This window comes from Mytilus trossulus, chromosome 2 (assembly GCF_036588685.1).
Source record: "Mytilus trossulus isolate FHL-02 chromosome 2, PNRI_Mtr1.1.1.hap1, whole genome shotgun sequence".
NCBI classification, from domain to species: domain Eukaryota; kingdom Metazoa; phylum Mollusca; class Bivalvia; order Mytilida; family Mytilidae; genus Mytilus; species Mytilus trossulus.
The window spans coordinates 45,429,713-45,455,318 of record NC_086374.1 but is presented as its reverse complement, the minus strand read 5'-3'; the positions used below and the strand labels follow the sequence as shown (position 1 = coordinate 45,455,318).

At 31.3% G+C, this 25,606-nt stretch overlaps 1 protein-coding gene across 1 annotated transcript; it reads right to left on the bottom strand.

The window, feature by feature from the left end:
- Positions 1-15,331: 15,331 nt before the first annotated feature.
- On the bottom strand, positions 15,332-25,352 carry LOC134705172 (low-density lipoprotein receptor-related protein 6-like). Its single transcript, XM_063563928.1, has 7 exons — positions 25,321-25,352; positions 21,366-21,546; positions 20,839-21,060; positions 19,685-19,800; positions 18,089-18,361; positions 16,993-17,031; positions 15,332-15,910 (listed from the first exon to the last, which is right to left on the bottom strand). Exons 2-7 carry the CDS (start codon positions 21,449-21,451, stop codon positions 15,828-15,830), a joined length of 819 nt encoding a protein of 272 aa, XP_063419998.1. The 5' UTR covers positions 21,452-21,546; positions 25,321-25,352; the 3' UTR covers positions 15,332-15,827.
- Positions 25,353-25,606: the final 254 nt, after the last annotated feature.

Here is a 25,606-nt window from a genome sequence, read left to right as displayed (position 1 = left end):
ACAATTTCAATTGGTGTGCTTCAATTGAACGAAGCGGTTTTTTTTATTTATCTATATACACTAGTCTCATTGTCTAAAATCTGTTTTTAAGAAGTCAATTGAAAACATTACTAATGATATCAATATACAAGAAGTACTTATTTGGTCATTGAAGAAAAATAATCAAGATATGTTAAAGTCAAGCGCTTTAATCTTCATAGGATATGACATTTTCGTTCTATTTTTCAAAAATATTTTATTCATATATATTACATGTACAATAACTGTAAAACTGTTTTCACGTACAGGCAGTAAAAGCCACCAATATTATAACTTGTAGTAAATATAGAAAATCTGTGTATCTGTAATTTAAACTGCATTTGCGAATGCGTATAATGAGAAGGGACCTTGTCATGTGTCTTCAATTGCAGTACATTACATGTGTACGCAGCGTAGTTGCGTAAGAGTCACAATTAGTGTCACTATTTTATTTGTGTGTGTTGCTTACCCAATTATGTCAATGCAACAGATCTTGAAATGATTTTCTAACAAAAGGGATGTTTAGCTGACTAAAAAAATAATCGCTGTCTCTTTCTCCGTTTAGTAAACCTATCACATTTTAATAATAATCTAGTCCATAGACCCAAAAGACGCAAAATTAACATACAAACTTATAAGACAAAAATAAAATGAAAACACAATGGCTAAAATATTAAAAGACTTACACACAAACAACTGTTACAATACAAAAATATAACATAAACAATTTTAGAATACTATCAACGCGAACACCGACATAAACTTTGGGTTATCTTATTTTCTCCGGAAGGGTAGCAGATCCTTGTTGCACTCGATGTGTTGTTCATATAAGTACACATCCGGTTTCAAGTATAAAAGTAGGATACATTCATAGGAAAGGGACAGGATTGTAGTGAAGACAATTGGAATCAGCCTGGATGTTTCTAATGATAAAAGGGTATCATATTCAATTCACTGTTTGAATGCTCCCAGGTCTGGCTATTAAATATACAGTTAATTCCATTGCTTGCCCAAGGGAGCTACTGTTTCATTTGTATGGGGGGGGGGGAGGGGGGGGAGGGGCTAGGATGAAATTTGAAAAAAAATAGGCAGGAAAGGAGTTTTTAATAAAAAAAAAAAAAAAAAAGGCAGGACGAGACACTTGCAAAAAAAAGGGCAGGACGACAATTTAGGTAAAAAAAAAAATAGGATAAACTAAAAAAAAAAAAAAGAACCGAACAGAGTGAAAAATAAAAAGGCAGGACAGAGATTACAGCTAAGCAAAAATGCAGGACAAAGTTTTTCATCCTAGCCCCCCCCCCCCCCCCCCCCCCCCCCCCCCCCCCCCCTAAAAATCAAATGGTAGCTCCCTAAATGCTATAATGGAAGCATTGATGCATTTGTACGATTATGTAAAAATAAATGTTTGACTGGAATTTTTGAGTATTCTAGATAAATATGTCTCATTTAAGCACGCACTATCAAACATTTCATGTTCGGTGTGTGTGATTTTGATGAGAAAATACAAATATTAACGTTTGGCAAAGTTCGTGTACCTCAGTCTTTAGCTTTGTAGACTGTTCTATGTCTATTGATAATTTTTCGTTTTTTGAACATGGCGTTGTCAAATTGTTGTTAATTTAAGAGTTTGAATAACTGTATGGTATCTTTCATCTCTCTTTCACAATGCTCTAATTTAAATACTTATGATTTTTTTATCCTAGGCATAGAAACCCTTACCTGTATTTGGCTCCGCTTTTTAGAATTTTTTGGGTCACCAATGATCTTCAATTTTGTAGTTGTTTGGCTTTCTTTACTTTTTTGATCTGAGCGTAATTGAAGAGTCTCGATTAGACGAAACGCACGTATGGTGTATTAAATTAAAAGCCAGGTACCTTTGATAACTATTAGCATGTCCTAGTGTAATGTTTATTTGTGTTTTCTTTGTCCTTGCATTTATTTGTAATGTAGTCATGTCATGTATTGTTCTCTTTTTAATGTTATATTTAACATTGCAATAAAAGAGGGACGAAAGATACCAAAGGGGCAGTCAAACTCATAAATCTAAAATAAGCGTGAGGTTTGTCTAGCCGCAAAATCAGGTTCAAGTCACCATATTTTTCTTAAAATGCCCTATTCCAATTGAGGAAAATGGTCACTGTAATATTATAGTTCGTGTCTGTGTGTGTTACATTTTAGTGTTGTGTTTCTGTTGTGTCGTAGTTCTCCCTCTTATATTTGATGTGTTTCCCTCAATTTTATTTTGGAACCCGGATATGTTTTTTTTCTCAATCGATTTATGAATTTGAACAGCGGTGTGCTACTGTTGCCTTTAATAATAACTTCATACTTCAAATTGCAATCCTAGTATCATTATATTTTGATATAAAACCATTGACTTATTTACATGTATTCAGTGCAGATAATGCTAGTGCTAAAGTAATAATTTAGTTAAGAAAAAAAATAAATTCAAACACATCAAGTAAAAGAGGAATAAAACTGAACAAACGAAATACTGACCTGCAACAAAGGGAAATGCAAACATACTTAGAAGCGAACTGTAGATAACAACTACCATATTCTGTATTAGAACAGGACACTTTTAGAAGAAAAAAATTAAAGGTTGAACCTTGTTTTGAGGCTATCCAACCCTCAAGAACATGTTTATTGCACCTTTCTTTTCTGTTACAAAAATAAATTAATTATTTTGTAAAACTTATTAAAGGTGTTCAAAGAAAACTACTATACAGTATGTTGGTTTTCACGTGTACAGATTATTGTCATGCATACATATAAATGCAGTTTTGTTTATATTGGTAGAAAAAAATCATACTGCATAAAATAGTAGATAATAGGTGAATAAGTTTTTCATGTTCATATGTATTGTTGTATATTATTTTAAACTTTGCTGTTTTACCTCAATTTATTTGTTTCTTCAATATGTGATCAAACATTCAATTAAAAACAACGTTATAAGAATAGATACATTTCGTTACATAGTTTGATAAATCGATGCATATATGAATTGGGTAGATGAAGATACAGATTTATATTAATATGATACAATTGTTGTCAAAGGTACCAAGCTTTTAATTTGTTTCACCAGATGCGCGTTTCGTCTACATAAGACTCAGCAGTGATAAAAAAAAAAGATCAAAATAGTTAAACAGCCAAACAGGTATAAAGTTGAAGAGCATTGAGAACCAAACAATTCTAAAACTGTTGCCAAATACGGCTAACATAATCTATGCCTGGGATGAGAACATCCTTAGTATTTCGAATGTTTCATACTTTTTCAATCAGTTAACTCTTACAAATGACTATATAATTGATATTCATGTCAGCACCGAAGTTCAGCCTACTGTGCTGGTGATACCCTCAGTTATTTGTATTCAATAAAGTTGATTGTATACACTTCAATTTTCAATATTCATAAAAAATACTTTACTTGGTATTGATTCATTTTTGGATTAAATACTTCAGGAAAATAAACAGAAAATTATCATTTATATAAAAGAAAATACAATATTTACAAAAAAAACGGGTAAACAAATGTTCACGGTTACAATTATGAAAAGTACAACATTTGTAATTTAGTATACAAAATAAAGGCAACAGTAGTATACCGATGTGCAAAAGTCATAAATCGATTGAAAGAAAACAAATCACAAGACTAAAAACGGATACCGAGGGAAACTCATTAACTATAAGAGGAAAACAAATGAGCAATAGGAACACTGATCAGAAGTACAACAGATAGAAACACCAACATACATAGTAAATAACTTTTTGATAACAACTGCCATATTCCCGATTAGTTACAGTAGATTAAAAAAGAATATAGTGGGTTTAACCTGGTTTAATGGCTAGACAAACCTTCCACCTTCACAATGTTAAATATAACACTTACCAATTTACAACACTTCCTGACAGAAGTATAACCAAACTAGGGCAAGGACATTCATTACAGAGAAACGCACAAACATATAATATAATAGTCAACACAACATGCATACAAACTGCAGGATACAAAAATTAGTGACGCGCTTACGTAACTAACATGCAATCTCGACCTTTATTCAATTATTCTCACGATACTAGTACTAGTCCAAAGAATTTACATGAAAATACATGTAGTTATTTAGACTACAAATAATAAGACATAACAGATTTCACTATGTATATAAAAGACAGTAGAAAAGATCCAATCAAACTATACTTGATGGACCCACGGTCAAAAGCATAAAAAGACGTGGTACCATATTTGACTAAGACCATTTTGACCCTGAGGTAGAAATCCTTTTTTTATTTTTAACACTAAATTTACCAAAAATAGCTGCATTAAAAACTATGCCGTGTGGACAAATGAAAGACATATTTTGCGTGCGTGACCTTTGACGCGTTTGGTTATTCCTGGATATCAATAGTGTTAATTGATAATAATATATTATGCGTCTATCGTCTAGCGTACATTATTCTATTACTAGTATCTATAATAAGTTTAGTGATGTAAAATAGTACGTGTATAGTGTTTGACACTAAATTATCATTAACATTTATCCGTGATTTCCTTTTTTGGGCCTGAAGCATTTTACATTGACCAAAAGGAGAAGGGGCTTTAAGGGGCAAAATTGGCCCCACTTCATAATCTACTGATATTTCTTTCAATTGATATCTATGATATGGAGCTTATAAAACATCAAAAACATTATAGTTATCTCTTGCCATTTTCTTGTTATGACGTCATAAAATGGTAGGCCGACTAAGCTAAAATATCAGATTTTTACGTATTTTATCCTTTTTTATGTATTGTGTACATTTTACAATAGATCACACCTTAATAATCAACGTGAATACATTATTACTAGTGAACCATTGCATTAATACAACGAAGAACAAAATTGATATAAAGTTTAACTATTTAATATCAGTAATATAGTTGCTATGGTAACAACAAAGTTAACATTCGTTCTATGTATGACTAAATAATAGAAATGTTTCACAAGAGGAAATCTACAGTTATTGTTAGTATAAAAAAAGAAGATGTAGTATAATTGCCAGTGAGACAACTGTCCACAATAGATTAAAATAACACAGACATTAAAAACTATAGGTCACCATACGGCCTTCAACAATGAGCAAAGCCCATACCGCATAGCCAGCTATAAAAGGCCCTGATATGACAATGCAAACAATTCGAACGAGAAATCAATCGGCCTTATTTATGTTTTTTTAACTTGAGTAACCAAAAATAAATGTGTTTGTACTTTTATGTACTCTGCTGATAAAAACAGTTTTCCCGTATATTGCTGAAAGTATGATGATAATTTAACTAAGTAACATATAAAGCATGCAAGGTCAACTTGTTAAACGGCAATGCTTCATGTATCATATCAAACGGTAGCTCATCAGGCAGCACCTGTATCATGTCAAGAAAAGTCTCAGTGTGGTAAACTGGCCGATACAGAAAACTATATGTTTTTTCTTGCATAAAGAAAGTCAATCAAGACTTACCAAAATTTAGTTCCACTAAATAAAATGCTAAAATTATACTTGACAATTTCATGGCGGCAATTGTGTGTTGCAGGATTGCTGATCAATACTACCTCAGGCCAGTTTAAATATTCTCATTTATATATATATATAAAAAAAAATAACATGTAGAATGGGGTGGTTCTGGATCGATAACGTTTCTTTGTTCAGACTGTCCATCAGAATATATTCATTTTAATACGCAGTAGAAATAGTGATATGGTTAGGTTTTGATTTTTTAAAAGATTTGAACACGTTAGAATAAAAGTGTTGTTCAAATAGGTCAGGGTTTTTTTGTTTTATCTTATAGTTTTTTGTTACTCATTGTTGATCATGTTGATTTACTACTACCAGTTGAATACATACAAATCCAATTATCCTATTATGCTGACAAAGTTGTTCGGACTTTACATTGCTAATATCTTGTTATCTCCCTTATGATCGATTGGTGGTAATTTGTTTTCTTTATTACTTATTCAATCAAGGAAGTTGAATCTCTTTCATAGTAACACAGATTATTCTTTTTAAATACCACCTTCCTCTAAAATAGATACTTAATAATTGAATCTTTTGCTTGTGAACTTCCTCGTTATGAATTCAGCGGCGTAGTAGCGATTTGTATAATTATTTCCTGTTTCATCTATTTATTTGGATTTTTTTGTTGGTTTTTGTTTGTTTAATCCAGCATGAATCAAATTGAATATTCGCTTGATATAAGAAGTGTTCTTTAAAGTCCAATACGGTTGTAATTATGTATATTGAGAAATTATATCGTGAAATGATAAATTACCTTGATCAAGCTGAATGATAATAAATACATTTTAGCTTTATAATCTGTTGAATTATCAAAAAAGGTCATTTTGGATTTGGTGGAAAGTTGTTTTATTGGCTATTCTAACGCATTTTCTAATTTTTGTATATCAAATAATCATTTACAAATCCAATTGGTGTGCTTCAATTGACCGAAGCGTGTTTTTTTTTAATTATCTATACTCAATTGTCTTATTGTCTAAAGTCTGTTTTAAAGAAGTCAATTCAAAACATTACTAATGATATCAATATACAAGAAGTACTTATTTGGTCATTGAAGAAAAATAATCAAGATATGTTAAAGTCAAGCGCTTTAATCTTCATAGGATATGACATTTTCGTTCTATTTTTCAAAAATATTTTATTCATATATATTACATGTACAATAACTGTAAAACTGTTTTCACGTACAGGCAGTAAAAGCCACCAATATTATAACTTGTAGTAAATATAGAAAATCTGTGTATCTGTAATTTAAACTGCATTTGCGAATGCGTATAATGAGAAGGGACCTTGTCATGTGTCTTCAATTGCAGTACATTACATGTGTACGCAGCGTGGTTGCGTAAGAGTCACAATTATTGTCACTATTTTATTTGTGTGTGTTGCTTTCCCAATTATGTCAATGCAACAGATCTTGAAATGATTTTCTAACAAAAAGGGATGTTTAGCTACCTATAGAATTAATTGCTGTCTCTCTCCGTCTATTAAACCTATCACATTTTAATAATAATCTAGTCCATCGACCCAAAAGACGCAAAATTAACATACACACTTATAAGACAAAAATAAAATGAAAACACAATGGCTAAAATATTTAAAGACTTACACACAAACAATTGTTACAATACAAAAATATAACATAAACAATTTTAGAATACTATCAACGCGAACACCGACATAAACTTTGGGTTATCTTCTTTTCTCCTGAATGGTATCAGATCCTTGTTGCACTCGACGTGTTGTTCATATAAGTACACATCCGGTTTCAAGTATAAAAGTAGGATACATTCGTAGGAAAGGGACAGGATTGTAGTGAAGACAATTGGAATCAGCCTGGATGTTTCTAATGATAAAAGGGTATCATATTCAATTCACTGTTTGAATGCTCCCAGGTCTGGCTATTAAATATACAGTTAATTCCATGACTTGCCCATGGGAGCTACTATTTGATTTGTATGGGGGGCGGGGGGCTAGGATGAAATTTGAAAAAAATAGGCAGGACAGGAGTTTTGAGTAAAAAAAAGGCAGGATGAGACACTTGCAAAAAAAAAGGGCAGAACGACAATTTAGGTAAAAAAAAGTCAGGATAAACTAAAAAAAAAAAAGGACCGAACAGAGTGAAAAATGAAAAGGCAGGACAGAGATTACAGCTAAGCAAAAATGCAGGACAAAATTTTTCATCCTAGCCCCCCCCCCCCCCCCCCCCCTTCCCTAACAATCAAATGGTAGCTCCCTAAATGCTATAATGGAAGCATTGACGCATTTGTACGATTATGTAAAAATAAATGTTTGACTGGAATTTTTGAGTATTCTAGATAAATATGTCTCATTTAAGCACGCACTATCAAACATTTCATATTCGGTGTGTGTGATTTTGATGAGACAAATACAAATATTAACGTTTGGCAAAGTTCGTGTACCTCAGTCTTTAGCTTTGTAGACTGTTCTATGTCTATTGATAATTTTTCGTTATTTGAACATGGCGTTGTCAAATTGTTGTTAATTTATGAGTTTGAATAACTGTATGGTATCTTTCATCTCTCTATCACAATGCTCTAATTTAAATACTTATGATTTTTTTATCCTAGGCATAGAAACCCCTAGCTGTATTTGGCTCCGCTTTTTAGAATTTTTGGGTCACCAATGATCTTCAATTTTGTAGTTGTTTGGCTTTCTTTACTTTTTTGCTCTGAGCGTAATTGAAGATTCTCGATTAGACGAAACGCACGTATGGTGTATTAAATTAAAAGCCAGGTACCTTTGATAACTATTAGCATGTCCTAGTGTAATAAGATATAGGAAGATGTGGTGCGAGTGCCAATGAGACAACTCTCCATCCAAATAACAATTTAAAAATTAAACCATTATAGGTTAAAGTACGGCCTTCAACACGGAGCCTTGGCTCACACCGAACAACAAGCTATAAAGGGCCCCAAAATTACTAGTGTAAAACCATTCAAACGGGAAAACCAACGGTCTAATGTTTATTTGTAATGTCTTTGTCCTTGCATTTATTTGTAATGTAGTCATGTCATGTATTGTTCTCTTTTTAATGTTATATTTAACATTACAATAAAAGAGGGACGAAAGATACCAAAGGGACAGTGAAACTCATAAATCTAAAACAAGCGTGAGGTTTGTCTAGCCGCAAAATCAGGTTCAAATCACCATATTTTTCTTAAAATGCCCTATTCCAAGTGAGGAAAATGGTCACTGTAATATTATAGTTCGTGTCTGTGTGTGTTACATTTTAGTTTTGTGTTTCTGTTGTGTCGTAGTTCTCCCTCTTATATTTGATGTGTTTCCCTCAATTTTATTTTGGAACCCGGATATGTTTTTTTTCTTAATCGATTTACGAATTTGATAACCGGTATACTACTGTTGTCCTTAATAATAACTTCATACTTCAAATTGCAATCCTAGTATTATTATATTTTGATATAAAACCATTGACTTATTCACATGTATTCAGTGCAGATAATGAAACCAGAAAAGTATACCAGTTGCTATAGTAATAATTTAGTTAAGTAAAAAAATAAATTCAAACACATCAAGTAAAAGAGGAATAAAACTGAACAAACGAAATACTGACCTGCAACAAAGGGAAATGCAAACATACTTATAAGCGAACTGTAGATAACAACTACCATATTCTGTATTAGTACAGGACACTTTTAGAAGAAAAAAATTGAAGGTTTAACCTTGATTTGAGGCTATCCAACCCTCAAACACATGTTTATTGCACCTTTCTTTTCTGTTACAAAAATAAATTAATTATTTTGTAAAACTTATTAAAGGTGTTCAAAGAAAACTACTATACAGTATGTTGGTTTTCACGTGTACAGATTATTTTCATACATACATATAAATGCAGTTTTGTTTATATTGGTAGAAAAAAATAATACTGCATCAAATAGTAGATAATAAGTTAATAAGTTTTTCCTGTTCATATGTATTGTTGTATATTATTTTAAACTTTGCTGTTTTACCTCAATTCATTTGTTTCTTCAATATGTGATCATACATTCAATTAAAAACAACGTTATAAGAATAGATACATTTCGTTACATAGTTTGATAAATCGATGCATATATGAATTGGGTAGATCAAGATACAGATTCATATTAATATGATACAATTGTTGTCAAAGGTACCAGACTTTTAATTTGATTCACCATATGCGCGTTTCGTCTCCATAAGACTCAGCAGTGATCAAAAAGATAAAAATAGTTAAACAGCCAAACGAGTATAAAGTTGAAGAGCACTGAGAACCAAAAAATCAAAAACTTTTGCCAAATACTGCTAAAATAATCTATGCCTGGGATGGGAACATCCTTAGTATTTCGAATATTTCATACTTTTGCAAACAGTTAACTCTTACAAATGACCATATAATTGATATTCATGTCAACACCGAAGTTCAGACTACTGTGCTGGTGATACCCTCTGTTATTTGTATTCAATAAAGTTGATTGTATACACTTCAATTTTCAATATTCATAAACAATAATTTACTTGGTATTGATTCATTTTTGGATTAAATACTTCAGGAAAATAAACAGAAAATTATCATTTATATAAAAGAAAATACAATATTTACAAAAAAACGGGTAAACAAAGTGTTCACGGTTACAATTATGAAAAGTACAAGATGTGTAATTTAGTATACAAAATAAAGGCAACAGTAGTATACCGATGTGCAAAAGTCATAAATCGATTGAAAGAAAACAAATCACAAGACTACAAACTAATACCGAGGGAAACACATTTAACTATAAGAGGAAAACATAAAAACAACAGGAACACTGATCAGAAATGCAACAAAAATAAACACTAACATACATTGAAACGAACTTTTTGATAACAACTGCCATATGCCCGATTAGTTACAGTAAATACAAAAATATGGTGGGTTTAACCTGGTTTAATGGCTCGACAAACCTTCCGCTTGTTACAATGATAAAAATAACACTGAAAAAAATACAACACTTCATGACAAAAGTACAACCAAAACGCGCGCAAGAACATTCATTACAGAGAAACGCACACCCATATAATATAATAGTCAACACAACATGCATGTAAACTGCATGATATAAAAATCAGTGACACGCTTACGTAACTAACATGCAAACTCGACCTTTATACAATTATTTTCACGATACTATAACTAGTCCAAAGAATTTACAAGAAAATACATGTAGTTATTTAGACTACAAACAATAATACATAACATATTTCAACTATATATGTAAAAGACAGTAGTAAAGATCCTATCAAACTATAATTGAAGGACTCAACCATAAAACCAGTCAAAACCATAAAAAGACGTGGTACCATATCTGACTAAGATCATTTTTACCCTGAGGTAGAAATCCTTTTTTTTATTTTTAACACTACATTTCACAAAAATAGCCGCATAAAAAACTATGTCAGGTGGACAAATGAAAGACATAGTTTGCCTGTATGACCTTTGACGCGTTTGGTTATTACTGTATATCAATGGTGTAAATTGATCTTAATATATAACGCGTCTAGCGTACATTATTCTATTCCTAGTATCTAGAATAAGTTTAGTGATGTAAAATAGTACGTGTATAGTATTTGACACTAAATTATCATTAACATTTGTCCATGATTTCCTTGTTTGGGCCTAAAGCATTTTACATCGACCTAAATTCACTACTTTTGGGTTTATTTAGCAAATGTAATCAGATATCACATGCCGTATTTGCTACTAAAATGTCTATCGGAGACATTATTTTAATATACGCATCTTACTCTCTAATTCTCTCAAATAGGTCAATCTTCATAAAAATATGTCTTACCCTTCAAATCTGTATATTTCTCCCAAATCAGTCTTTACAATCATGGTCAATTTCTTTTCATAAAACATGTTCCATCATTTACTTCGCTGGAATGCATTCGATGTTTTCAACCCCAATAGTCTCCGACAATTGTTTTTAGTCGAAACCTGTCCTGTTTTTAAGACGCAATGATATTTCAAAATGTTTAGTGCTTATATGTGACTAGACACTTTATGTCCAAAGTTTTGGCTATTTTGGTATTCATATTTTAAACATACAAAAACAAAACACCATATTCTGTAATTATGACCTATTTGTTGTAATAACAATGAAACGAGTATTGTTTTTATTATCGGCATAATGAGACTTTTCGATACCGAATTGTAGATGTCTTCACCTATGCCATTATTTAATACATATATTTTCCATCTATGCTTACATACATTGCTAGCGAACGGAATTGGCAGTTACTCCAGGCTGCATACACCCGTAAAAGACAGACTTTGTTTATCGTAGGGTGATAGATGTAGTGTATAAACAGAAAATCATGTTCTTATGGAATGCACGCTTAATCACGATATTCGATATAACCTTTTTCATTACTGTTCAAAATACATTCAAGATTTTCACTGCCTTGATATAAATTTGTTGAAATTGTGAACTGTTATGATAAACAATATCTCCTTTGCAAACTTTTATATATTTTTCTGGCGAAACAAATTGTTTTACAGCTGTTTTCTGAATTTTCTATTAGTCTCAGAGTTTTATAAGTTTAATTTTATGAGAAAAAGTCAGACTTAAAAAAGTTAAATATAATTTGAATATATTGATTATTAATTTTTTATTGCCAATTGTTGTAATTTTTACGTCATATATATTTTTTTTATTATTGAAATTTTTAGTTTTATAGTGTCTCATAAGTCGTTTTTATTTCTGGATATTGATTGTTTGATGTGTATATATTTATACAATTGCTTATACAGTCAACCCTGCGCCAGAGACCACCAGTATTCAGAAAAAAGCCTGTGTTAAAGGCCACCAGTTACAGAGACCTTTGTAGTACATGTGATGTAAGTTAAACCTGAATTAAAAGACCATATGTCTTACGAGGCCATTTTTGTTGTTCTCCTTTAAGTGGTCTTTTAAAAGAGGGACGAAAAATATCAAAGGGACGGTCAAACTCGTAAATCGAAAACAAACTGACAACGCCATGGCTTAAAATGAAAAAGACAAACAGACAAACAATAGTACACATGACACAATACAGAAAACAAAAGAATAACCAACACGAACCCCACCAAACACTAGGGGTGATCTCAGGTGCCCCGGAAGGGTAATCAGATCCTGCTCCACATGTGGCACCCGTCGTGTTGCTTGACAAATCCGGTAAATAGTCTGACTCGGTAGGTCACATTTATGAAAGGGAAGGGGATTGTAGTTACGATGTAAGGAAAATATCCGAAATCATATCTTGTAACAGGTTTGGCTGTATTTATGCCAATCAATGTGTGACACTTTAATTAACTATTTATTTACTTACTTACTTACTTACTTACTTATTTACTTACATACATACAACATACAAATAAAAAATCAATAACAGTTAAAAGATACAGTCAGTAATTTTAAGCATTCAAATATTACAAAAATAAAGTATTAGCAAAATGGTGTTGTAGTAAGTATGAAAAAAAATACAGAAAGAAAAAGATGTAAAAAAAGACAAAAATTAAACAAAAGAACACTTGATACTTTCAGAATTGTTTTGAAGTACATACTTAAATTTCAATTAACAAAATACACAACAGTATACTTTTTTAACCTTTTGGATTATAGCTCTTCATCTTTTATGTAAGCTTTGGATTTCAAATATTTTGGCCACGAGCATCACTGAAGAGACAAATATTGTCGAAATGCGCATCTGGTGCAAGAAAATTGGTAGCGTTAATTTTATTGGACACGTAAGCTTGAGAAAAAAAAGTTAAAACTATATCAACCCTTCGAAAATTTTACGGACGCCATCATGAATTGAATATCCGTTTCACAGATGTTATCGGATATGTTCCTCACGTCGTACCTACACTTCCGTTCCCTTTTTCACGACTGTGACCTATCGAATTAAACTATTAACCAAGTTAATAATAACATGAGCAACACGACGGGTGCCACATGTGTAGCAGGATCTGTGTACCATTTCGGAGCACCTGCTGCAATCTCTCACCCAGGTCTTGGTGGGGTTTGTGTTTGCCAACTTTTCGACTTTGTGTCTGAGCAGAAAGTGAATGAACCAGGGATATATCTCCGAAAGTTTTGTCCTTTTTCTAAAAAAAAAGTTCATTTGAAGGTAAATCGTCATTGTTATTAAATAATCCGTATCAACTTCAAAAATAATACATGATGGTCTTGGTGTATAGATTCTGCGTACTTACGTTATTTGTATTGGTTTTTTATTTTTATTTGTTCTATTATTAATATAACTTTTATTGTCTGATCTGTTTTCGGTGATATCCATTTGGCATGGCTCGGTACGTATACATCCCGTCAATGTGTTGTTTGTATTATGTTTTATTTTTGCTGGTGTGTTTTGTACGTGTGACTTTTGTGTTACTTTGGTACTCATGACGTGTCTCTGTACTTTTAAACATCTCGCCATTATGTTATAGTAAGTAAGTAAGTAAGTAAATGTTTATTATAGTGACATGTGTAATCACAGTAAAGTACAAATATATTACATACACAATAAAATACAACCGACACATTGGGTCTATAAGTCACTTTCAAATAATAAAACGTAATTCTTTTATCACGGATTTCAAACAAATTAATGAAAAGTAAGATTAAGCTAAATTTCAAAATAATTAATTAATATTGAAAAATTCAAACTTATATAAAAAGAATTAAGTTATTAGGAAATCGATTTAATAAATGTCCAGTTGAATGCATAATAAATTAATATTTAAAGTAAAAAAACTGGAAACATTCAGATTGACCATGAAGTAACCTTTTTACATTTTCATTTTACAGTCAAATACAATCAATACTGTCAACTGGAATTGCTATATACTGTTTATCAAACTGTTCATGTATTATATAACACTTCACGTCTATACCAGAACGCTTTCACTGTATACTTAGCCAGCTTTCTAGGATAGTTTGTCATCAGAAAGATAATTCTTTCATCGTTTGTCATATTAAGTAGTTCATTGCCAGAAATTCATTGTTATTATTCTATTATAATGCCATTATGTTATTCTTTTATCATAATTTTACATATACTTTGAACGACAATTTTTTTTTATATCTCTTCCTGTGTGACGTTTACATTTTGACGTCAAACAAACGACTCTACACTAGAGTTGATGTGAACCTTGCTATTCAGTCACAGGACTTTTAATATTTCAATTCATTTTGGGTTGATTTAAAATGTTCGATAAATGAGTTTGATAATTATAACATTAATGGTACCAATTGAATATCTCTCTGGTATCTTTCTGCTCCTCTTGTGGTAATTTTTATAATACATTTTGTCAAACTAAATATAAGGAAACCAATAAAAAAGCAAACTGTATACAAGAGTTCTATAGATTTAACCCAAAACAAACCAAATTTTTAAATCAAATTTATTTTGCAAAATGAAATTAAAAATAGTTATAAAATAAAGTGATATTTTTTCAATTTATCATTTATTAAGAAAAGAAAGTTCACTCCTTATTGACTTAATTACTACTATAAAAACAGGAAGCAGTTATTCAGTTTATAATAATTCAGTACTCAGAAGATTTTATTATCGAAGGCATTAATTTACCAAAAAAAAACAAAATCACAGTTTTTTATAGGCGCTAATTAGTAATCTCCAACAGCGGAGTTAAACACAAATTTCAAAATAAATAAATTTCACAACAATACAAACATTTTTTATCTCTTTTTGAGAAAATGTTATTTTAACTTTTTGTAATGAAGTTGGTGTGAAATTTGTCAAAAAATCTTTTGGAATTAAACCTGGTTTTATAGCTAGCTAGACAAGTCAATTGTATAAAAGTCGCATAGAATTCAATTAAATTAACAAGAATGTATGAGCAGTTAACATTGTAATATAATCTTTATTTCTATAAACCAAAACATATAAGTAAAAATGAAGACAATTACTCAAAATTGACAATAACACAGTACTACAATGGTGGGTATATAAATAAGGATCCACGTCATCAGTAAATAATCTAAATTGTGTAAATGGTAAGAGTAAATAATAAACAAGGACAGCAAAGATGACTTTAACACCTAATTAAGATGACCAACAACGTTAGTACCTAGAATCTATGAAATAGTTTCTAAACAATACTGAATGAGTTGGAAAATATATATCCTATACGCAGGTGAAGTCGGTATATTGCTGCTAGTATAGGGAAAATTTATAAATTCAAAATTCAAATCAATGAGGAGAGTTTAATTATTTTATTTTGTTCACCATTTTATATGGATATGAATGTTTTGAAATTCAACGAATAGGATTCCAGCAAACAGTATGATCATTTGTCCAACAGATCCTGAAAAATAACAAAAAAAGGAAAATTATTTGTTCGAAATATCTTACAGATTTTGATTGTTTTAATACTTTGATGCAGACATGTTGTGTAAATGATATTTATCCAAAATCTGGATGAGGAAATTCTACGATGACATCAGAGATGCAAGACACCCATTTTAAATGTTTACCCATCATGAATATATAACACTCTAGGTATATAACAAGCTCTTCATACAAGGGAATAAGAGCCAACAGGTAGACTTTCGCTATCAGAGATACCAGATAGATACCAATTTTAAATATTTACCCATCATGGATATATAACACTCTATGTATATAAAAAGCTCTTCATACAGGAGAATACGAGCAAACAGGTAGACTTTCACCGGGAATACAAATGTTATCGCGCAACTATTGGTTTCATTTGCGCGCATTCCGTTACAATTTAACTCAAGTAAAACATGTAGAGTATACTTATTTATTGATTTGAATATTATTTTCCAGCAAGATAAGTTTGTTATTTACGCACAATCACCTAGTCTTGGAGATATATACACAGATGAAATTACAAAAAACACAGGAAGTCTCTAGATTTAAAGTACTGATTTTATAAACATGTGCTGTAATCACATGTCGTTATGTACTGAATATTTGAAGCATACTGCCATAAGAAAACACAAAACACAAAAGTTCATAGAGGTGGTTAATGAAATTGTTCACTGTAATGTGGATGGAATGATTTGAGATCGTTTGCAATTCGCCTGGATTCTGCTGGCCTAATTGTTACTCAAAAAAATGGTGGCAATCGGGAATCTGGTGAAATATCGTTTCAATTATATATGTTGCATCGCCATGAAATATATCTTGAATAATATTTTAGTTTAAACATATTTGATTTGATCAATGCGAAAAAGGATCAAACACAAGTTAGCCTTCTCCACAATACAATATATATATATATATACAAATTGAATGTGAGCATGTATTATATTATTGTAACAACATAAATATTTACTAAACTATACTAAAAAATGAAAAGGAGATAAAAAACAAACGATAGCGATTATGATGATGAAAATGAAAAAGACAAAATGACCTTACCTTTCATCGTTGTTGCATCACTTGTGTCACTGTGACTTTCTACAATATCAATCATTATAAATACATGTAGTAAGTGCAATGTGCAGGCAAATATACTTATTTTCCCGTTTTTTTCAGACATAAGTCAGGAGAAGATTATCTTAGCTGTATTTTTGAGAATCCAGTGAGAAATGTGGGTCCATAATAATACACAAGTTGATACCTTTTGGGATTTGTTGACGTTGTTTGATTAGATCGTCACTAATGAGTCTCTTGGAGAAGAACAGTTCGTCTGGCGTACAAAATCCTGCTATCTATACTTATTTTATTTAGAAGCTGATTTTCTTTCTTTCCTATTAATGTATTGTTATGCGGGTTTTCCGTCTGATTTGGGGTCATAAAAGACAATTTTTCAGCCACACATATGACGTTATGTTATCAATTCAACTACTTTCTATGTTGGCATCTATATGTATGTTTGTGTTTTGTGTGTCTCACGTTTACCGTCTGTTGTGTAGCATATAGATTTCAAAACTTTTAAATTATGACAACCATTGATAAAATTTTGTAATTGAATAGGGATGAATCATGGTATCATACTATCGACAGGTTGAGCGGCTTCAGATATGACTCGGAATGATGCCAAACGTCATACGAATATAAATAAATTCATATATAAAAGTAATATAAACCTGTCTTTAAAAACAATTTTATAGAAGACATTACCAAGTTACAGAAGTTTTCATTTATTCTTTTGAACAATAAAGTAAGTTCATTCGTAGCAGATATTTGATTAACGGTGCAATGCTATAGTTGTAGACACCATACGCGTCATTTTGGAATTACAATGTATTACTTATCAACAAGTGATACTGTTTGATTGTTCATTAGTGTGGGCCCAGTTTCATTGGCTTGAATGAATTCTAAAATTTTGAAAAGTAAGGAAGCTTGTTCATTAGTGTGGGCCCAGTTTCATTGGCTTGAATGAATTCTAAAATTTTGAAAGGTAAGGAAGCTGAGAAACGCTTATATACGGATAAACACTATTTGTTATATATGTTGTTAGGACGTTCACCAAGAAAACAGTATAAATAGTTATTTGTTTCATGATGCTTACTTGTTATCTTTACACCATAAGCTGAATGATGCGTCCCAGATATTCTGTGTGGCACAGCATTCTGTTTGTTTTTCTGTATCCTGTATACTCCAGTTCCAAGATTACTAACATACAAGTAAGATCCATATAAGTCGATTCCCATAACAACAATAGAAATGTCTACCAATGATGATACATCTATGGAGACTACTTTAACATCAGTGCCATCCAAATTAGAAGATTTGATGTGATACAATGCAGAATCGGTCCAATATAATCTTTTTGAGTTCAAGTCTGTATGTAAATATAAATGTCTGTTAATGACTACATTTCCTGAAAGAGCTTGTGTAAATTGTAAATCAACCGTACCCATTTGATCCGAAACGATGGTAAAATTGGTTAGAAATAATGCAAATACTCATATTCATCTTATCGTTTGATAAATATCTGATTAGTCACTTTAAAAGAGGGCAAAATATACCAAAGCTGTATTCAAACTCATTATTCGAAAACAAACTGACAAGCCATGGCAAAAATTCGAAAAACGATGAAAAGTTAAACAACAGTACTCAAAACACTAGAAAACTAGATTGAGCAACAAAAAACCTTCCAAACAATAACCCATGGTGTTCTCATATGCTGGTCTGATATCATTTATTAGTTATTTTTGTTTTTAGCCCAAGATTGAAGACCTTTTAAACTGATTTATACAGTGTTCTTATGTTGTGTGTATCATCAATTTACAAGGTTAGGGAGTTAGTCACAAATGTGACTATTAAAGTCATGTAGTACACTAGTAAGTGGTTGTCTATCATAGTCGTTTTTAGTTTAATGTTTAAGCATAAGTCATAACGCTTGTTTCGTCATTTAAATTGTTGCATGACAATTTACCGAATTTGTTATCACATGAGCAGCACGACGGGTGTCACGTATGAAGCAGGATCTGCTTACCCTGCCGGAGCACGTGAGATCCACCCTAGTTTTTGGTGGGGTTCGTGTTGTTCATTCTTTACTTTTTATGTTGTGTCATGTTTACTATTGATGGTCTGTTTGACTTTTTTCATTTTTAGCCATAGAGTTGTCAGTTTATATTCGATTTATAAGTTTGACTGTCCCTCTGGTATCTTTAGTCACTCTTTTGTTATGCTGGAGACCTTTTGATATAGCCCTTCGTAAACGAAATGAGTTTTGTCCAAATTTAATGAAGACGTTATGGTGACCTAAACTTGATAACATCTGCGTCCTGTGATCCGTAGTGGATAATTGTCTATTGGCAAGTATACCAGATAATACATTAGCCCAAACTGATAAATTTTAGATTTTTCAAATATTTTGGCCTTGAGCTAAGACTTTATTGTCGAAAGTGGTATCTGATGCACGAAAGAGGTAGTAAAGATACCAAAGGGACAGTCAAACTCATAGATCGAAAATAAACTGACAACGCCATGGCTTAAAATTGAAAAATTAAAAAAAATCAGTCCCAAAGTATTATATTATTTAAAAAGCAAATTTGTGCTAATAAAGAAATGGCGCAAATGTAAATAGTAGCTTAGCGGTATACAAATTACTACTTTTTTAGACACTGTACAGGTTGATTAAGAAACTTCAATTATTTACCCAAGGCTAAACCATATGGGGTCTGTACGTCTTCATTTATAAGTGTATGTCTGCTACTTCCATCAAATTTACATTTCTCGATTGTATGTCTGCCGTGATCACTGAAGTATAACCAGCTGTAAACGATAATACATTTGTTTAAAATTATGGTATATGTGGTTGGCAGGATATTTTAATTTACATAAACGATGAAGAAACATTATATTGTCATAAAAATATCTTATTCTACAAGTTTTTGGTGAGAGTTTTGCCTCATAAACATCACTCATATAAAATGTTTGTGATGTTCCTAAAAGTTTGTATAGTTGATTACCATTTTTTGTTTCTGTTTTTTTTTTACTGTAGTTATCAAGATTATTTTGATATGCATGAACGGGAATATTGTGAAAATTTTCTACTCATACTCATCACAGTATTATATATTTACCTATCACTATTATCTATTAGCTGTTTCCGTATGTACATGTAAAGCTTGCTGTCAATAACTTGCACTCTGATATGTAGAATCTTTTTAAATGGTTACATCATAGAGTTTGTTTTTAACAGATAAAAAGTGAATAGTTTTCTTTTGGGCCTTTCAGCATGATACAAATTTCTATACTAGACCAAACGTATCCTTATCTGTTTACTAGCAAGCCATGATCTATCTTGATTTGTTGGATTGTTTTTAAGAGTATATGATTCTGTTACTTTGTTTTATTCTTATCACAAAACCAACACCTTTTCTTGACCCATTAATGCATATAATAAGTTAATATAAAATAAATACTGTATAATAAAGAATCGATAAAATCCTTTTTACTGAATTACAAATCTTTAACATAATAAAAATATTAGAAACCGATTTCATTGTGTCAGACCCGTGTTACAAACTGGAAATTAGATACCTTCAACACTATAATTTGGTAAAGTCAAACACATAATGCATGTTCAGCATTACAACCAGATCTAGAAGCAGCAAACGTAGTAAAAGTTCAGATTTGCTTGAGATAGTTGTAACTTTAGTTTTGAACAATTTCATGACTTATAAACAGACATATCATTCGAATAATAAGACAATACCGAAGAACAGCCTAACAATAGTGACAACTGCCATTTTTCTCTTACATTAAATTCTTGTTTAATCTAGATTTATTGAAACTCTCATTATTTACCTGTTTGAGGTGTCTATAGTAATGGCAACGGGAGTTTGCAATGATTCGTCTAAAATAACTTCAATACTGGAACCATTCAAACTAGACCTTTTTATAGCAGCTCTATCTATGTCTGCCCAATATAGATGATCGTTTATTGAGTCTACGGCTATTCCCATGGCTTTCGAGTTTTGAATTATAGTTTCTGTGATTGAGTTTTCGTTACCTAATGAACACGTTTTCCTTGAGAGAAAAAAATTATATATACAAACACCATTGAAATACGACTATTGTATGTTTTATCGTAATACACTATAATATATTTGTCAATAATTTCATAATAATTAATTTTCGAAGAGTCATATGACATAAACTACAGACTTTGGTCTTGATTTATTCTCTCTTTATCTCTCTCATCATTCATCTATTCAATTTTTCATTTCTAAAATTAAAATCACATGAAGTTACATTATTTTTATTCGATTGTCAAAATATAAACGATACAAGAATTGTGTACAGAAGCTTAGAAGTTACAGTTATAATGATACCTGCTAATTGTCTGCTTATTTTGATCTGACCAGTAAATAGATCCATCCGTTAAATGATAGTCAACAAATGAAACAGAACTAGTCATTGTTTCTACAAGTACCCTCGACTTGTCACTATCCAAAGCATTCAACAGTATATGCGTGTTGTTGGAAAATAAAAGTTGTGGTTCACTTCCTGAAACTAAAGCCATGAGCCGAATAAGCATATTTAAAGTACTCGAGATGACAAAATGTAAAGAATTGAAAAAAAAGGCAACAGTAGTATTCCGCTGTTCGAAACTCATAAATCGATTGAGAAAAAAACAATCCTGGCTTACAAACTAAAACTGAGGGAAACACATCAAATAAAATAGGAGAACAAAGACACAACAGCAACACAACACCAAAATGCCACACACGCAGAAACGAACTATAATATAACAATGACCATTTTCCGGACTTGGAAAAGGACATTTAAAGAAAATATGGTGGATTGAACCTGGTTTTGTGGCTAGCCAAACCTCCCGCTTTTATTGCTATGTTAAATATAACATTAAATGACGATATTTCAAGACAGGACTACAAAAAATTAGAAGAACATGCAGAACAGAGAAACACACATATTATAGCTATCAAAAGGTAGCATGCTTTATTATAAATTCGCACACCTCGTCCACACAAGACTCATAAGTAACGTTTTGATAAAGAAAAGTTCGAAAGCCAAAACAAGTACAAAGTCAAAGAGCATTGAGAACCATAAGTTCCAAAAATCTGTGCCAAATACGGCCAAGGTTACGGTATCTACTTTGGATAAGAAAAGAGATGAAATGAAAAAACAGACGGCCCTTAAACAAAAAAAGAAAAATGCCTAGGACAGACAAAAACCACTGAATACTGATCTAAGACAGACATAGACAAATGTGGTGGCCGTTAAACATGTTTTCGAGCACTTACAATAACACATCCCCGGGAACACCTTAAACATAAAAAGGTTATCGCAACCAAATGTTGTGCATAGAGCGGATCAGGCAATCTTGATCTTGTACTGTTCAGTTCTATATGTATTAGTAATTATGGTAATTGTAAAATAGAAAACTGTTGTACCGAGTATAACAGTTAAACGAAAAGAGGAGAATCGGAGTGGAAGATTTATTTATGTACAATGTATAAATTAACCTTATTATTTTTCACCTGAAATTGTTCATATATTAATGCACAGTTCAAGACATAAATAACGAACAGATACGTGTGTACCTATTTACAAATGTATGACTTAAAGAGTCGGTAAACGTTTATTCCAACTCCAGTAGCCATAACTTCTGAAATGAATATTATGCATCATTGATTTGATCATTTTCTGTACTGCATAGAAAATGGGGAATTATTCAAAACTCTAAGGTTTTCGCTACTGCGAGATATTGATTGTGGCACAACTTCCAGAATTTTCCTCCGGAATTTGTCTATCTAAAGTATCAGCTTGCGTCTGGCGTACAAAATTATAAACCCGGAATCTTAGAATATGAATATTAATATGAACTTATTAAAATGATATGGAGCTATATGGAACTACACGTATAACTACGAATAATTACATTACATGTATGTTTCAATTATTCTAATTGGCTAACTGCACATCTCGTGTTATTCCTTAATCAATTTCATTACACAATACAATTTATCATTAATGATGACCCGAAGTTCCACAATAAAGTGCACAGGTAAATTAGTAAACTTGTTAAAAATCGTGTTTTAATGATCTTAGCTAAAAAAAAAAAAAGGTAATAATAAGTATTGAATTCTTTTTATAACTTCACAGGGTTGTAAAAGCGTTCACAGTGTGCACATATTTGGAATGAATCGTTTCCGTGCTTCATACAAGAGAGGGACGGACGAAAGATACCAAAGGGACAGTCAATGTAATGGCTATATGTAATTCGGTCAACGCTTTTACATCCCCAGTGAAGTTACAAAAAACGGATTTAATTCTTAAATAAAGTTGAGTTTTTTACATACTTTCCTTTAATATGAATACATTAAGTGACTTGATAAGAACACATTTTATTTGTGTGTTGATTGTAACAATGTAATGTTGTAGAAAGACGAACGATTCAATTTGTTAGATAAACAACGAACAAAGAAAGACCACTCTAACTCGCTTTCTGACCGCAGTTTTAATAGCAGTCAAATTGACGTCATGGAATTGAATTTGATTACTGCATAGAGTAAATAGACAAAAATAATAAAATCAAGTAACAAAATGCACATGTTTGACATACATGTATAATTACTTTTACATTCGTAGTACAAATGAAAACAGTTGATTTATCTATTTATTTACCTTACTCAAATTCTAATACAGAACCCGTGCAATAAACGATACGCCTTCATATTTCATTTTCAGGGCCATTAAAAATGTAATACACTTATATGAAATGATAACTTTTCTTAATAAGTTTTGAGGAGGATGGTGTACATAAAAATGCAATTTAGCATATAACAAATATATGTTCAATCATTTAGGTTATATTTTCATTCGCAATATAGACTATGTTTGGTAACCATTATTATTAGAAGAAACGCATGTTTCAAGAACGGACAGATGTATACTTAAACGTAATTACCAATGTAATTGTATAATGATCATGTATATGTTAACAATTTATATTGATATATCTTTATACCTAATCAATTGGAATACCTATGCATGCTAACTTTCTCGGGAAATGCCAGGAAATTTTTGCCACAAATTGATCACATCTGTACATGTTCAAAATAATACTGTTCGAATACAATCTTAGCTGCTCTAACATTGGAAACAAAACTTTGTATTCTTCCGCGTTATCATAAGACGTTATTATTATAAGACGTGTCACGGCACTTTTCTATCCTAAATTCATGCATCTAGTTTTGATGTTATATTTGGTATTCTCAATGGATTTTGTCTAATGCGTAGTTCGTTTCTGTGTGTGTTACATCGTGATGTTGTGTCGTCATTCTCCCCTTATATTTAATGCGTTTCCCTTGGTTTTAGTTTGTGACCCGGATTTGTGTTTTTTTATATCGATTTATGAGTTTTGCACATCCGTATACTACTGTTGCCTGTGTTTACCATGTTATGACGACGATAAGGATTTTGTGCATAGAGTAAAATTCTTAAATTGGTCCTTGACTTGTATTGAAAAATAACGATCGATGATGATATGGTAAGATTTTTGTCATAACTATTAAATAAAAGGTGGTTTTCATATAGAGAAAGACAAAGACTGAATCCAACATTGTCACTTTCTACTGTATGTTCTGTCTCGCGAATATGTGTGTGCATGTATCCATATGCTGTCTGATAATATCGGACTTACAGTTATAAATTAACCTTGACTTATGCATTTGTTCGTATGTGAATTCAATTTTGTTAATTTTCGATTATCGCTTATAATAATTGAAAAGAGGCAGAATTAAAACAATTGTTTATAGCGCCAGAAAAAAAACATGAGTAAAAAATCATTATAATAACAACAAAAAAGTTATAATCAGAAACAGTGAATACAGTGAAAACAACACATTCAATTAACATTATTATTTGTTTAAGAACGTAAAAATAGTCAGTTTACTGTCACTTGATCTAAATATAATAACTTATTTATAAGGAACCCCCCCCCCCATCTCAACATTTGAATTGTATGAACTTCTTTTGGCTAATATATATTTATTGAGTAGATTAAGGAACTCGCATTTAACCACATGAGTTGACTATGATCGCGAATAATAAATTTGTCCTTACAGTTTAACAGAAGAATTATATTGTATTATTTAAACCTTATCTAAAATTTATATATTACAGAAAAGCAATTTCCAAGTTTACAATATCTTGTAAAACATTAGTTATTGAAACTGAAAGATATGATATTATCTCTAAAAATAATTAAAAAAAATGTCTATGAGGCCAAAAAGTAAATGTCATACAAACAAATGAACTTACAACTGCATGATCCCGGAGAAGTCTCCTCTCCATTACCTGAAACAGTAAAACAAAAGGCTCAACACCTTATAACTGGAAAAACTATGCTCAATTTTAAATCATTATCAGCAATAGTGGGAGTCGTCGTGCACATCCTAAATAAGAGTGCCCAAGTTTAGTCTAAACCGATTTACTAGGATAATTTTTTTTTTTTTAAGTGAAGCTATTTAACTTAGGAAAATAACCCTTAAAATAAGTCAATTAACGATATACACAATATTGTTGGTGATCTCGTCTTGCTGTTCAA